The following is a 16,329-nucleotide window of genomic DNA, read 5'->3' as shown; positions in this document are numbered from 1 at the left end:
CAGATTCTAGGTGCGGCCCCAGAGAAAGCTCTATTGAAAGTTTACGTCTTTCGTAAGGTGGGTGGTTTCAGCATAAGATCCCTGGCACTCTGGCAGTGCCTACCTCCAACGGATACCTCAATTTTATGGGCAAGATACGAAGGTGACTTAGAGTGTAGCGCTTTGTGTGTGATCCAAGCCAGTGTGAGTTGGATTCTGGCTTCGTAAGGAAGCCGATTCAGGGCCTTCAGGTACGGTGAGATGTGGTTGAATTTTTTTTGAGCTTGTTAAGAGTCTTGCGGCTGCGTTGACACAGGCTTTTAGGGGAGCCGTTGAGATCTTGGGCAGACCCAAGAGGGTTGTGCATCTGTATTCGATCCTAGAGATAACTAAAGCCTGCACTGCCATTTTGATGTTAGACGTATCTAGGAATGTTTTTAGCTTTCTAAGTTAGCTCAGGTGAAACTTGGCGCTTTTGGCCAGTGTGTTGATGTGGAATCGCTTGTTCAGGCTCTTGTCCAGTGTGATTCCTAGTATTTGGCGGAGTCCACTATGATCGGGGTGCAGTTCACCATGGAGGTCGATTTGGTCCATTCCAGTATGTCAGTGGAGCTTTTTTGGGGGGGGGGGGGGGAATTCCGTTTTTGCGCATTACGTATGAGCTGGTTGGTAGCTAGCCATTGCACAGTCGGCTTTAGAGCCTCGTTCATGGCTTTGCTCACTTCTGGGGATGAAAGTTTGATGTAGATCTTTGTCTCAATCGGCATACATATGGAAAGAGATGTTGGTGTTACGCAGAATTTCAGTTAAAGTTTCCAGATAGAGGTTAAAAGGATTTGGGGAGAGAGTTGAGCCTTGCGGGACTCCAATAGTAATCGGGGAGGGAGAGGATAGATTATGATTAACTAAGAATCTTTGAGAGCGGTTCAGTAAGAAGGATTTGAACCATTCAAGAACGGTTCCCCTTAAACCCATCCTGTTTTCGAGCCAGTCAAGTAACTTCTCATGGTTAACTGTGTTGAACGCAGATGAAAGGTCCAAAAGAATTAAGAGACACGTTTTGTCCTGGTCTAGGGCTTGAAGGGCATCATTCCATTATATGGAGAATAGTAGTTTCAGTACTGTGGTCTGGCCTGAAACCAGATTGGCAATCGTCTAGCAGGTTGAATTTGGCGATGTGTTGGCTAAGTTGTTGTTGCACACATTTCTCAAGCACTTTCGATAGTAGGGGAATATTAGATTTGGGCCAGAAATTGTCCAGGTCAGCAGGGTTCAATGTGGGATTTTTTAAGATGGGGATGACTTGACCAGTTTTTAGAGAGCATGGAATGTTTAGTTAGGGAAGTGCTGATTATTGTAGTCCAGATGGGTAGGATAAATTGGTAGGTTGCGGACAGAAAATTGGTGGGGAGCGGGTCATTAAAGTGGTTATTGGGTTTTAGGTTATACTAGGTTAACCAAGTGATGTGGATCTTACACAGACTCAACTGCTATTTTGTAATGTGGAATTTATGGTAGCTAAAAGAGATATTCCGAAGCTGTGGGGGAAGGCACAAGGCCCCATATAAACACCTATTGATCACACTGTATGTACTTCTATACGGAAGTGGTAAGAGTGACCTATGTGGGGAGGTGGTGCCTATGGAAGTGGTTTACAAAATCTAGGGCGAGGGTAAGCGCACTATGGGTTGATAATGGGAGGGATTGCTATCACTGCGCATTACCTTGGATATACTAAAGAACGTAATAAACAAGGAGACTCTTAAACCTGCCAAGGATTGTGATCCCAGAAGCTGCAGTAAAGGGAGGATGTAATTGGTGACATCAAGACACTCACATGCGGACTAGGTACGAGGGGTACGCAAGCGCCACAGATCCATGGAATGGGCCACACTCCTGCAACGCTTCCGACACAATGTTACAGACACTCCACAGCACCTAGACGCACTAACACCCGGCTGGATGAGACCCACGCAGAATCCCAAAAACTGCAGGGCACCCTCACACACAATGACCAAACGCTACCCCAAACAGGTCCAACAAGGATAGAATTGACATGAACAGTCAAAAGCCCCATTAAGTCCCAAGCCAAAACCATCAGAGATAACAGCTACTCACCCAAACAGACCCTCCCCACCCCTTCCCAACCACTTCTAACCAGTTTAGAATCCAAAGTTAATAATAAACAGAATGTCTTGGTAGTTCTATACACCAGACATGAGATGAGAAGGATAACTCCCCACGGGGCGAGAGGGAGATCATCACTGCAGCAAACATTCACTGCCCAACCTACAACATACACTCAGACAAACAGAACTTTTGGAAATAAAATGTAAACTGTGTAACATGATCCTATGTAATAACAATGTAACATGAGCAATGAAAAAACAGCAATAATCTAATAGAATGGTTTAATAAAAAAAGAAAAATGACATGCTGGCTGAGAGCCCATGTGATGTGGAGAACAGAAACTACTGTGGAGATCTATTGTACTAATATGGAAGTCGATTGTTTCATGTTTAAAAATAATATCGTTTTTCTATTAAAACACCAGGGCTCCAGACTCAAATAGGGGTGGGCAAAGTTTGAATTTCAGCTTTTGTTTACAAAGTTTCGTAACGTTTGGGTGAAAAGGCTAGATCATGCACCAAGAGCCAACAAAGTATAGCCAAATAATGTATCCAGCAGGCTCAGGGATTGGTAGAGTATTGGGCCTGAGCGAAGGGCAGACCTTGCGCCTAATATCTGCTCAGCAGATGCAAATGTGGGGCATAAGCGTCAAGCCACTTGACTAATGTCTTTGATTAAATCAACGAATATGTGATATGCAATTCCTCTGATGTTGTTTGTAATGTGTTGAAGATCGATGCATGGAGCATTTTTCCACCTTCTTCCACATAATTAGTTCATAATGGATGCCTTGATTTCACAGACTCCCCTAATCCATCCGAATCTTTACTCTTCTTTTTAATCTCCTTCTCATCCTTTCGTTGCACCTACGATAGACAAGGACTTCATCTGTCTTATATCTATCTGAACCCACAATGTCCAATAAACGTTGTCATTTAGTCTTCTTAAGTCACTCTCCTGAACACAACTCCTCCCCACAGCCAAAACATATTTTTCGCTGTGCCTCCTATTTTCCCTGTAACCACATTTTGAAGACATCATAGCCCCATAGTTTACTTATACCTCCCATCTGGTCACTTTATTTCCACTGCCATAAGAACAAGCTCCTCTGCCCTTCCATTTGGAACTTCTACTATTCGTTTTACCTTAATAACGACTCAGGCAGACCTCTGGTTGCCTTTGGAGTCTTTTACGCCTCCCCTTTGAGAAAGCACTCCCTTTCTTACCTCCTCTCGAAGCTCATACTGCTCAATTAGTTTCTTCAGGCGTTCAGCCAGCTCCACATTCTCCTGCCGTAGTTTGGAGTTGCGTTCATTGTGTTGTTCCATCTGAACCTGGATGTCGTTTAAAGTGACCTGGAAGTGAGACGTCACCTCTTTGCGTTTTTCCTCTTCCTCCCGGGCCCGCTGCACTCCCTCATCCTGAATCACAGAGAAAAAGGTGTACAACGTATGAAAAATGTTCATCCTTTTACTTTACAATGTGACCGGATGTTATAGATCCCTCCCTGCCCTGAATCTCCATATCCTAAGGTAAACATGCACATTGTAATCATGCACACTGCCAGCAAAGAGTAAAAAGACTACATTTCCATACAGGCCTCACACACCTGACTGATGGACCAGGTGCTCACCACAGGCTTTCACTTTGACATCATCAGGAAACTAAATGGTTTACACCCAATCAGGAACACTTGAAAGATCAGTATGGGCAGCTGCATTTGATTCAAAATCATAGGACAAGCTTTGATTAAAAATTGTGGCACGTGGAGCAAGAGGAACAGAAGTTGACAAACCATATTTCCTTCCAACTCAGTCAAAGGGAAAAACGCAATATTAAACCTAGCTAGTGTTAAAAAAGACATTAGCTAACTAGTGTGAATCTAGGGGACAATATGTTTAATTTCCAGACAGCTACACATTAATGTACAGCAGTAACACAACCCAAGTATCAAGGACTATGGAAGTCTTGCATTCGTCACCGCTGAGCTGGTCATTGAAAACTCATTCATTTTACAATGCTCCCGATTCCCCTCATCCTCTTCAGAAAAACCCTCCTCAGACACAGTACACCTTCTCAATATAAGAACATTCATGAGAGTGGAAAGGTAGCTCCAAAGAACACAAGCCAAGAAGGAAAAAGTGTCTGCCAACACTTAAAGGAAGTAAAAGTGCATAACTGAGCCAACAGGCACGCAACACATTTAGGAAGGTTTACTTTAAACAAGCCCCAGGACAGACCAAAAGAGGTAGACTAACCTTTAACAGTATAGAATCTGCTGCTCAAGCACTCACAATATGATGGAAAGTCTTTATGGGGTCTCCAACAAAGACAAAGGTGGAAACTCTACCTTCAGCAACCTCCCACAACTCCACAGCCACACACAGATACACATTTTTACCTTGAGCATGCGGTTGTGTCTCTGAAGTTCACGGCACAAACTCTCTAATTTGCTGCGGGCCAGGATGGCCTTGCTATGCTCACTTCGGAGGTGATCCTTCTCTTGGATTAGCTGCGACTGCTTTTTCTGCATGATCTTCATCTGCTTCTGTGAGGTTCTGTGTTCTTCCAGCTGAAGTGGAAATGCAAAATCACTAATGAAAAGGATTAAATATCAACAGACCAAAGCAGCAACAATAAAGAGGACCGTAAGCTCAAATGTCTGAGGTGAAGCGCCCTCAAAATTAGAAATCCAGGTTACTCAAAATGGCCTAAACAACTGGTGATGATATCTTTAACCAACCTGGAATAGAACATGTCCTCCGTCAGGTATGGCACTGAGGAGTCTGTAAAATAGTCAGTGATACTGAGTGTCCTTTGAATCTGTTGTGGATAAGTGTTTTGTTTAATCTGTGCTCTTCATGCAGAATACTTCGGTTTCTCAGTTTTTCACACAAAGGTTTAGCACTGTATGTATTTGTGCAAGCATCTCTGACTTAAACACAGTTTAAAGCATATGCAAATGACAGATATGGTTTAGCAAACAGCAATTTCATTGGTTTAGTTTTTCAAATCATCAACAAATCCATTTGCTCTTTGTTAGGAAAAGGATCATGTTGACAGCCCTGTGTGTTATGCACTGGATCTATTTTACTTCTAATCCTTACTTTCATTAAAACTAGGTATTAACCATCAGGCTCAGTCTGCAGGTTAGATTAGCCAGATGGTGAGTAGAGCTTTCAGACTGCATGGAGAAAATGTGTAACTTCTTGCCTGTAGCCTTAAAAGCAGAATCGGATCTGCAATTTTGAAATAAAGTAAAAACCTGGCTTTGACACAAATTGGTAAATACTTGCTGCTTCATCCTGTTCTGTCTAAAACTCTTCTATAGTGTCAATAAATCCACTCAGTGTATATTGAGCATTAGTAATTTTTTAATAGATAGCCAAAGACGCAGCCCATCAGATGAATCCAATTAAGTATTAATCTGAAATGGGTCTGCATTTACAACATGCTTTAGGTGCGATTGTGTCACTTTTAATGTAGATTACATCATTTAATCATTACAACCATTCACCTAAAAAACTAATACTACAACTTGCCAAACCCTTCCAGCTGTCCCCATTCCACTAATTTATAACCAATAGTAAAGCTCTAAGGGCCCTGGATATAAACAGGGAGGTTACCAAGGCTAAGATAAAGATTAATTGCTACAATGATACAATATAGAAAACAGACTAGTACAATTCACAGTAAATTAATAATTTCTTATGAATAAAAATGCAGGAAAATCAAGCTTGTTTAGTCTGATTTGATTCAGCAAAGGGGGTGGTGAAAAGAGTGCCTGAATTAAGCAGACCACTCTTACCCAGTCCAAAGATCAGGGCTTGATCCATCACCGTTTTTTAGCTCACTGCACCATCCCAGCTCAGAACTTGGCTATATGCAAATTAGTCTGTTCCTGTCCCAGTGCATGATGGGAACGGGGCAAACCAAACTACCAAGCCAATTCTTGTACTGGGAAGGAAACAAGCTTCCGGGGACCGGTTTCTGCCATTTCAGGCGTCGTCGGCCCGGCTTGCTTGAATCCTGATGGTGCAATGAGCAAGGGACTCACATCTGAGTATACCCTTCCACGCTTATGGTGGACAAAATGATTCAGAAAAGGGGGTGGTGATGAACAGAGTGCCTGAATTAAGCAGACCACTCTTACCCAGTCCAAAGATCAGGGCTTGATCCATCACCGTTTTTTAGCTCACTGCACCATCCCAGCTCAGAACTTGGCTATATGCAAATTAGTCTGTTCCTGTCCCAGTGCATGATGGGAACAGGGCAAACCAAACTACCAAGCCAATTCTTGTACTGGGAAGGAAACAAGCTTCCGGGGACCGGTTTCTGCCATTTCAGGCGTCGTCGGCCCGGCTTGCTTGAATCCTGATGGTGCAATGAGCAAGGGACTCACATCTGAGTATACCCTTCCACGCTTATGGTGGACAAAATGATTCAGAAAAGGGGGTGGTGATGAACAGAGTGCCTGAATTAAGCAGACCACTCTTACCCAGTCCAAAGATCAGGGCTTGATCCATCACCGTTTTTTAGCTCACTGCACCATCCCAGCTCAGAACTTGGCTATATGCAAATTAGTCTGTTCCTGTCCCAGTGCATGATGGGAACAGGGCAAACCAAACTACCAAGCCAATTCTTGTACTGGGAAGGAAACAAGCTTCCGGGGACCGGTTTCTGCCATTTCAGGCGTCGTCGGCCCGGCTTGCTTGAATCCTGATGGTGCAATGAGCAAGGGACTCACATCTGAGTATACCCTTCCACGCTTATGGTGGACAAAATGATTCAGAAAAGGGGGTGGTGATGAACAGAGTGCCTGAATTAAGCAGACCACTCTTACCCAGTCCAAAGATCAGGGCTTGATCCATCACCGTTTTTTAGCTCACTGCACCATCCCAGCTCAGAACTTGGCTATATGCAAATTAGTCTGTTCCTGTCCCAGTGCACGATGGGAACAGGGCAAACCAAACTACCAAGCCAATTCTTGTACTGGGAAGGAAACAAGCTTCCGGGGACCGGTTTCTGCCATTTCAGGCGTCGTCGGCCCGGCTTGCTTGAATCCTGATGGTGCAATGAGCAAGGGACATGAGTCCCTTGCTCACTGCTCCATCAGGATTCAAGCAAGCCGGGCCGACGACGCCTGAAATGCCAGAAACCGGTCCCCGGTAGCTTGTCTCCTTTCTGGTGAAGAATTGGCTTGGTAGTTTGGTCTGCCCTGTTCCCATGATGCACTGGGCCAGGGACAGACTAATTTGCATATAGCCAGGTTCTGAGCTGGGATGGGGCAGTGAGCTAAATAACGGTGATGGATCAAGCCCTGATCTTTGGACTGGGTAAGAGTGGTCTGCTTAATTCAGACACTCTGTTCATCACTACCCCCTTTTCTGAATTGTTTAGTCTGATTTGGCAGAATAGAAGCCCAGCTTGTAACATACATTAAAGAGAGCAGGGACAGAGACAATAAGTCTCCCCTTTGAAACCTACTGGGTTTGCAATGCTTTTTGGTGATGCGGGATAGCATTGGCAAAAAGCAATGTTTTTTTCAACGCTATTTGATATAGTTTTTAAACAAAAGCAATGTTGCAGCTGCTGTTGGTGGTGGTGTCATTCTGTAACTGTGCACCTGCATCATCATACATGTGCACTCCTACAGAATGAAGCTGCCAACAGCTGCTCCTGATCGGAGAGTGGCGGCTGAAGTGGACGGGCCGTTGCCATTGTGAAGGTCGCGCCGGCAGGGTTGGCCCGGCGGTTGGCAGAGGCATCTGTGTGGTCTGGCGAGGCCGGCCCTGCAATGTGCACCTGGAAGCTGTGGCTGTAACCCTTGGGGTGGACCTTGAACGCTGGGGCGGAGGGGCCCTGTCGAGGAGCTGCACACTGCCCGGCAGCTGCTGTTGGTGGTGGTGTCATTCTATAACTGTGCACCTGCATCATCATACATGTGCACTCCTACAGAATGAAGCTGCCAACAGCTGCTCCTGATCGGAGAGTGGCAGCTGAAGTGGACGGGCCGTTGCCATTGTGAAGGTCGCGCCGGCGGGGTTGGCCCGGCGGTTGGCAGAGGCATCTGTGTGGTCTGGCGAGGCCGGCCCTACAATGTGCAACTGGAAGCTGTGGCTGTAACCCTTGGGGTGGACCTTGAACGCTGGGGCGGAGGGGCCCTGTCGAGGAGCTGCACACTGCCCGGCAGCGGTCCGTGACGAGAGGGGAGGCCGGGAATCGGTGGACCGGCGGAGCTGACCGCCATTTTGAGAGGTTGCTGGTGGGGCCATCCCAGAGACCTGGCGATTCCCTAGGGTCCCTGCAAGTCGGGGACCGACCACAGCGGCGGCAGGGAACCAAGCTCCGTGTCTGCTCCTGAACGACTGGGGGCGGCTGCAGTGGGCGGGCCGGCAACTTCCTGAAGGTTGCATCAGCGGAACCTGCACCGGGGCTGGAAGAGGCAGGAGACGTCCGTCGGGTCAGGCGGGACCTGGCCTGCGGCGCACAACTGGAGGTCTCCAACAGTGTGGACCCTGACCTCCAGTGATACCGGAGAGCACAGCAGGTACGGCGCCGCTGAGACTGGGGGCTGCAGGCAAGGGATTCAGCGCGGAGTGAGCCTCCCCGCCATTTTGGGACTCCTTCTTCGGGCGGCCTCGGGACATCAGGCTGCGCGTCACTGCACCCGTGAGGCCTGCACCCCACGAAGGGCACAATGGAAGGCGGCTGACTACTGGTGACTGAATGACAGAGGGGAGACGCCTGGCCCGGAGTGGACCCCGCCAATTTCGATTTTGGAGCTGGGAAGCCTGGAGGTGCCAGGCAGCCTGGCCTGCCACTCTTAAGACCCAGGAGTCGTAACGCGCTGGTTAGTAGCGTATAGGTGGAGCCGGGACACTTGTGCCACAGCACACAGACTCGGGAGCTCAGCAGAGAGGTCCAGCGGGCCGTGAAAACCCTGCCATCCTGTACCACCGGTGTGGAGTGGCCCAGATGCACTGGATCGCCTGTCATTGGGCCTGTGACGCCTGCACTCTGCCCTGGGCTGGATAGGGGAAAGCAAGGGACAAGGTGCCTGAAGAAGACGACGCACCGGTGGCCCAGAGTGGTGTGGGGAGATCCATAGTGGGGGTTGGGGTGCTGTCCCCCGCGTGAAGACGGTGCTATCCCCATTGTGCATGTGAATTGCCCGGTGCCAGAAGCGGTGCACTGGTCTTGGTAAAAAGCGCTAGTTACCCTCCAGCTGCAAAGACTGGGTAGCTGGCCCCGGAGGGCTTAACATCGGCCTGCCCTAGGAGGAGTGCGCAATGTATGTGGACTTCCCTAGGATAGCAGAGACCTTGGAAGAGGACGCGCGAAATCCAGGCAGGGAGGATTGTGGCTCTGCTTGGGAGGTGGGCTTATCAGTGTATATCACAACGGCACGCAAGGATCACGCTATCCAGATACCTATGGGGCACCTGCAGTCTGATGAGGACACGTTCCAAAGGGGGCAAGGAGGTTCCGGCAGCGGCCCCCCAAAGACAACCCAGTGGCGGCCATGTGGGGCAAGGCGGGGTCGTCTGCTCCTGCAGAGGTGACGCTGTAGGGAACTCAACGCTGGTAACCCAGGCATTTATGGCCTCCTTTATGTCCGAACTCAAGATGGAAATTGGATCCCTGCGCACGGAGGTTCATTCATGCGTACAGGAACTTAGAAAAGATGTTGCAGACTTGGGGGAACGGGTGGATGGATTGGAAAAGACAGTCGATACCCGCACAGAGGACCAGGAGGAACTATGGCAACATTGGAGGAGCAGCACATAGAGCTACAAGTGAAGCAGGAGGACTTGGAGAATCGGAGTCGCCGCAACAACCTCCACATCTGGGGGGTTCCACTCGGTGCGGAGGGGAAAGACATTATGACCTACGTGGCGCAACTCCTTCACGACGTCTGGGGGGATGATGACGCCTCTCCGCCGCTTTGGATCGGGCATATCGGGTGTCCGGGCCCGCGGAGTGGCCGGGTCTCCTCCCAGACATTTTAACCTGGGTCCATTTCTTTACTGAGAAAGAGGCTACTCTCAGGGCGGCACGTGCCAAGCCAGATCTCAGCTACGATGGGCACAAGATCCAGACCTTCCAAGATTTGGCACCGAACACCCTACGACGACACCGTGCTTTTAAGCCTGTAACCGAGAGGCTGCGGAGTATGGACATTTCGTATCAGTGGGGGCATCCCTTTGCCCTCATCTTACAATGGGAATCCAAGCACAGAGTGGTACGGTCATACACGGAGGCAGCGCAGTTGCTTCGGCCAATCCCTCTTGTCCCCAGCGTCTGGAGCGGGTGCCTGCCAAGCCTTCTTGGTCTACTGTTCGCCAACGTCAACGCTCACCGCCCATGGACGAGCAATCAGCCTCACAGGCCAAACAGGATATCATTGCGCTTATACGGTCCCTTGAAGGGAATAAGGAGGAGTCTGCCTCACCCATCGACCCCATGATAGACTATGCGTGCACCCGTGTTGACGTACGAGACAAGCTCTCGTTGCAATGCCCTCTCCTCACTAGGTTTGCAGGTTGCTGCCTCGCCTTGACCAATTCCCCAGTTCCTCATCTATAGGGTGGGGGAAGCTGTGGCTTTCCCGCTGGATGACCTTAAGAGAGGCTGCAAACCTACCCCCAATTTTTCCTGAGGGATTGACAACTCTGGGTTCATCCAAACCGTTTGGTGTAGGATGCCCTACGAAGGGAACACAATAATATGGCCCGGTTGGCCAGTGTTCGTATACTATTCTTCACTAGTGTGTTCCTTTGCTTTTCTGTCCCTCTTTTTCTTACTGCTCTACCTTCCTAAGTGTGGCAGGAGGGTACTTCTGTGATGGTGGCGTGGGCTCCCTGAGAAGCCAGAAATGACCTTGCGCGCCCATTTCTTCAACCAGCGCTGCTCCCTATGGTGGCTCAAAGGACTAACTTGGGATAAGCAACGATCATGGCCCTTCCATCTCCCCTAATGTCAAGGGACTCAACTCTCTGAACAAGCGGCGACAGGTATGGTGCTACCTCCTCCAGCACAACCCTGACATTATATTTCTCCAAGAAACTCACATTTTAAAAGGAGATGTTCAGCGCATGGTGCATCCTAAATACCCTCTCCAATTGTGGGCCACGGCGCTCACTAAAACGGCTGGGGTGGCAATTCTGTGCAGGAATGGTGTCAGGCAGGGGGGAAATCAAAGCTTTCCGAAGCCCAGATGGACGCTTTATTAAGGTGGGTGTTGAAATTGGGAGGCGCAAATTCACGCTGTGCAATGTTTGTGCACCAAACCAGATGCAGGACTCCTACCTCCGAGCACTCTTGAGGGACCATGTCCCGCAGGGCGACCCTTCACTAATCTTGGGGGGCGACCGTAATCTAGTATGGGAACCTGGGGTGGACCGCAGTGGCACATCTTTGACTGGGGCGGGAGCCATGTCTTCCGCGCTTCGTACACAAATAGCGGACCTAGGCTTGATGGACGCCGGAGGCGCAGGACTTCTCATACTACTCCCATGTGCATCGCTCGGACTCGCGCATCGATTATCTATTTATCTCACATGCCATGGTGCGAGATTTGCTGACGGCATTAAAGTCTGCAATATCACTCTCTGAACACGCTCACGTCGAGCTTCTCCTGCAGGACCCGGCCGCTTGCCCCCTCCACACTCCGTGATGTCGCCTGCCGCAGAGTATCCTACGGGACCTGGCAGATGTGGAAAGCATACGGGTTGCTATTGACTCTTACTTCGCGAACAATGATATCCTGAGACGCCCTGCCTGTGGTGTGGGATGCCTTCAAGGCCACGATTCGAGGTCATATCACCTCGCTCTCGATTGCGCGGGCGCGGGCGCGCAACGCCAAACTTCTGGAGGATAGTTTCTCTGCAGACATTAAGGCAGGAGAAAAACAAGACCAGGCTCGCGCCTCTCTCGCAACTCGGCGGCTTGCAAACCTCTGGGGACAACTTCATGTTTTGCGCGTTAATAAAGTGGAAAGATTCCTGTTAGCCCTGAAGCAGCGGTATTATGAAGGGGGGATAAAATAAGCAGGCTATTGGCGAGGCGTCAGAGTACGAGTGGCGAAGGCACACATAGCTAATATACACCTTTAAGACGGTGCTTGGGTCACCTCAGAGCGGGCCAAATGCGAGGCCTTCCGGGCCTACTATGCTGCGCTTTACGAGGCAGAGACGCCACCCCCAGAGCTCATCGAGAATGCGTTAAATCAGTGTACTTGGTTCCCGTTACATCCTCACACTGCTCAGGCTCTGGAGGGGCCTCTAACCGCGGAAGAGATGGTGGCGGTGTTGAAGGACCTCCCACTTGGAAGGACTCCGGGTCCGGACGGCCTGCCATTGGCCTTCTACCGCATTTTCCAGGCTCAGCTTGTGTCCCCACCTCTTGCGATTGTACAATTCTTTCTTGGACGCAGACGATCAGACACCTCCCATGGGCATGGCGGAAATAGCACTTATACCCAAACCCGGGTAGGATCCCACGCTATGCGCCTCCTACCGTCCCATAGCGCTTCTGAACACCGACCTTAAAATGTATACCAAAATTCTTGCCAAACGTCTGGATCCCCACAAGCCAGGTTTGGTGAAGCCGGACCAAGTCGGCTTCATCCGTAACCGTCAAGGGGAGGATAATGTCCGAAGGCTCGCACACTTGGTGGGGAAAGCGCACGCCTGGAACATACCAGCTTGCCTTCTATCGCTTGACGTGGAGAAGGCATTTGACCGGGTGAATTGGGCTTTCCTTCGGGAGGTATTGCAGTGAGTCGGTCTATGCCGGAACATGATCTCTAGGATGCTGGCGCCATATCTGTCCCCGCAGGCAAGGGTTCGGGTCAATGGGCAACTCACTGAGTCTTTCCCCATTCACAAGGGTACCCGGCAGGGATGCACTCTATCACCTCTGCTATTTGCCGTCGTTGTGGAGCCCCTGGCGGAGATGATTAGGCAAAGGGCAGACATATATGGCATCCCTATGGGGGGGCAGACCGAACAAGGTGGCACTTTTTGCGGACAACCTCATCCTCACACTCTCACGCCCGCATACATCTCTCCTGGCCTTACACTCCCTCGAACGGGCTTCGGGCCTTAAAATCAATCATGGCAAATCTTGGGTCTTGAATCTGACAATCCCCAAGGAGGAGATACCTGCTTTGGAGAGCTCGCGCTGTGGGCCGCCGACCATATCCAATACCTAGGTCCTAAGCTAACCTTGGCTACATGGACCACAAATCAACTGGCGGGAGTGTAGGCGGGCCGTGCTGGAAGACTTACGAAGGTGGAAACCCCTGACAAGGTCATGGCTGGGCAGACTTAATGCCATCAAAATGTCGGTCCTCCCTAAAATATTGTACTTATTTCAATACCTCCCCACCACGATCCTGCAACATCAGATCCAGGGCCTTCAGCGTGACCTTACCACGTTCATTTGGGGTGGGCGTATACAGAGATTTCCCCAGAAAATTCTTATGTTGCCGGGCGATAGAGGAGGGCTAGCATGTCCCAACCTTTTGGACTATTATTGGGCTTCCCATCTCCGCTTTGTATCAGAGTGGACGACCACTGAAGGTGAAAAGATCTGGTTCCACATGGACAGGATGGTCACTGGGCGCACCATCAGGGACCTCACGTGGCTCCACCGTACTGCTCGCTCTAGAAGAGCCTATATGGCGGTTCCCACTAAAACGGTATTGGACATCTGGGACAGGGTGTGGTGCACAGGGGCCTTACAACCTTCCCCTCTCCCCACACTCCCATCGCGGGCAACCCGTTATTTCCCCGGCCTACCACTCCCAGGCTTTCGATAGGTGGGTGCAGAGGGGATGCAGAGTGGTCTGTGACCTCTACGAGGGGGGAGGGGGAGTGCTTAAAACTTTTGCGCAGTGCAGAGAAGAATTTAATCTCCCACTGGGTACTGAACTGCAATATGCGCAGCAACGGCATTGGGTCACCTCGGAGGAGATGCAACAGGCAGCAACTCGTCCATTCACCCCCTATGAGTGGCTGGTGCGCTCCTTTGGCGCGTCAAAGGGCCTCATCTCTCGCATGTATCAGATTTTACAACACCCCCCTGCGATACTTACTCACATAAACCAGCGTAGGTGGCAGCAGGCGTCAGATACGAAAAAACACCTGCACAGCGGGGTCGTTTATGGCGCGACATACCCAAGGTCTATCGCAGTATCCCACCAAGAGAAAATGCATACAAAATCATGACCCAATGGTATTACACACCGGAGTGTTTGTACAAAATGTTCCCTGCCTCTTCTCCCATGTGCTGGAGGTGTTTGGCTGCATCTGGCGATTTCATACACGTCTGATGGCCACTACTGACCTTGTTCTGGAAAGAGGTCCTTAGTCATATCAAACGATTACTTGGTTCCCCCAGCCTGAATCTACAAACACTATCCTATTGGGAATCAAACCGGCTAACTTAAAGGCTATCACCCGAAGCGATTGGATTATAGCATTGCATATTCTTGGAGCAGCCAAGCAACTTATAGCGCTATACAGGAAGAGGACGGAGGCGCCTCCTAACGCCGCTTGGTACGTGCGCTTATGGCATGTCATAACCATGGAACTCTTTGCAGCGCGTTCACAAGCACGTGATACCCACTTCACCGCAGTTTAGCAACCTCTAGTTACTTATCTATGTAAGCTAGAACATGCGCAGTACCTACCCGACAAGTTTAGAGCGCTGCGCCTTTTTGAAGATGCTGTCCTCCCACCGGACCCCGATAGATTACTCCCGCAGCTGGCCCAGCCATGCGCGTGACGCCCTCCCATAAGTAATACGATACTCAATGCTTAGAACATCGGCCCCGTCTTCTCCCTGTCTTCCCCACTCCCCCCGCCCGCCTGAACTTTTCCTCTACTAGTACCTAAATGCTACCATGCACTCTTTCTCTGTTTTCCTTTCCTCTGTTCTTCTCGATTCTTTCTCCTCGGGGCCTCTTGCCCATGTTTAAGTTTAGATGTTTTTTGGAGAGCCTTGTGAAATACCACAACAAATCAGTATTGCATTCTATAATATGCCACGCGGCCGGCCCAGCACGGGTTGTAGGCGACATGCTGTGTTTACATTACCATACTGCTTTCTCTTTTCCGCTCTATCTTACGCAGCCGGCCCTGACTATTGTTGTAGGCACGATGCTGTGTATACCTGGCCTAGTGTTATATCCTTATTTTAAAAAATAAAACAGATTTAAAATAAAAAATATTTTTAAAAAAAGAAATAAAAAAAAATCTCGGACATAGATCACGTAAACGAACTAGCTTTCCATAAATGAAATCAACAGAGTAAAATTTTCTTATGATATTATGTTAAGCATCAAATATTAAGTGCACTATTCACACAAGGCCTTCCAGGGGCTGATAGCAGACTAGGAATCCACAGAGAATACAGTCACATGTTCATAGCCTTGCAGAATTTCAGATGCTCTTTCAACTCTGAGACCTTTTGCCAAGGAGTTTGTTAGTTTCACTGCTCATCCCTCATTGTGTTGTTGCTTGCCGCCTCCCACTCAATCAATCAATCAATCACTGCATTTCGAAAGCGCGCTACATATCCGTGAGGTTCTCAAGGCGATGGGGGAGGGAGTAGGGGGGGCGCTACTGATCGAAGAGCCAGGTCTTGAGAAGTCTTCTGAAGGCTAGCAGGTCCTGAGTCTGTCGTAGGCTGTTAGGGAGAGCGTTCCAGGTCTTGGCGGCGAGGTAGGAGAAGGAACTGCTGCAGACGTTGGTTTTTCGGATACGAGGGACTGTGGCGAGGTTGGCTGAGCGGAGGCTTCGGATGGGGATGTGGAAGCTGAGTCGGTTGTTCAGGTATGTAGGTCCGGTGTTGTGTAGTGCTTTGTGTGCGTGGATGAGGAGTTTCAAGGTGATCCTCTTGTTGACGGGGAGCCAGTGCAGGCCTCTCAGGTGGGGTGTGATGTGGCTGCATCGGGGGACGTTGAGGATCAGACGTGCCGAGGCATTCTGGATTCATTGTAGTCGTCTCAGGAGCTTGGTTGTTGCTCCTGAGTAGAGGGCGTTCCCGTAGTCCAGTCTGCTGGTGATGAGGGCCTGGGTGACGGTTTTTCTCGTGTCGGGAGGGATCCACTTGAAGATCCTGCGGAGCATTCGGAGGGTGTTGAAGCAGGCTGCGGAGACGGCGTTGACTTGCCTGGTCATGGAGAGGGTGGAGTCGAGGATGACCCCC

At 49.7% G+C, this 16,329-nt stretch overlaps 1 protein-coding gene across 3 annotated transcripts in view; it reads right to left on the bottom strand.

Moving 5' to 3' along the window:
• TXLNA (taxilin alpha) overlaps positions 1-16,329 on the bottom strand; it is a 141,257-nt gene that overhangs the window by 69,677 nt on the left and 55,251 nt on the right. For all 3 annotated transcript variants that reach the window (XM_078680693.1, XM_078680694.1, XM_078680695.1), the window contains exons 5-6: positions 4,511-4,681; positions 3,336-3,530 (exon numbers count right to left, since the gene is read on the bottom strand). In XM_078680693.1, coding sequence (XP_078536819.1) covers positions 3,336-3,530; positions 4,511-4,681 — 366 coding nt within the window. The remainder of the gene's footprint in view (positions 1-3,335; positions 3,531-4,510; positions 4,682-16,329) is intronic.

The sequence above is a fragment of the Lissotriton helveticus genome, chromosome 3_1 (genome assembly GCF_964261635.1).
Source record: "Lissotriton helveticus chromosome 3_1, aLisHel1.1, whole genome shotgun sequence".
In the NCBI taxonomy this organism is placed as follows: Eukaryota; Metazoa; Chordata; class Amphibia; order Caudata; family Salamandridae; genus Lissotriton; species Lissotriton helveticus.
The sequence above is the reverse complement of the archived record's forward strand: the minus strand, read 5'-3'. Positions and strand labels throughout refer to the sequence as shown.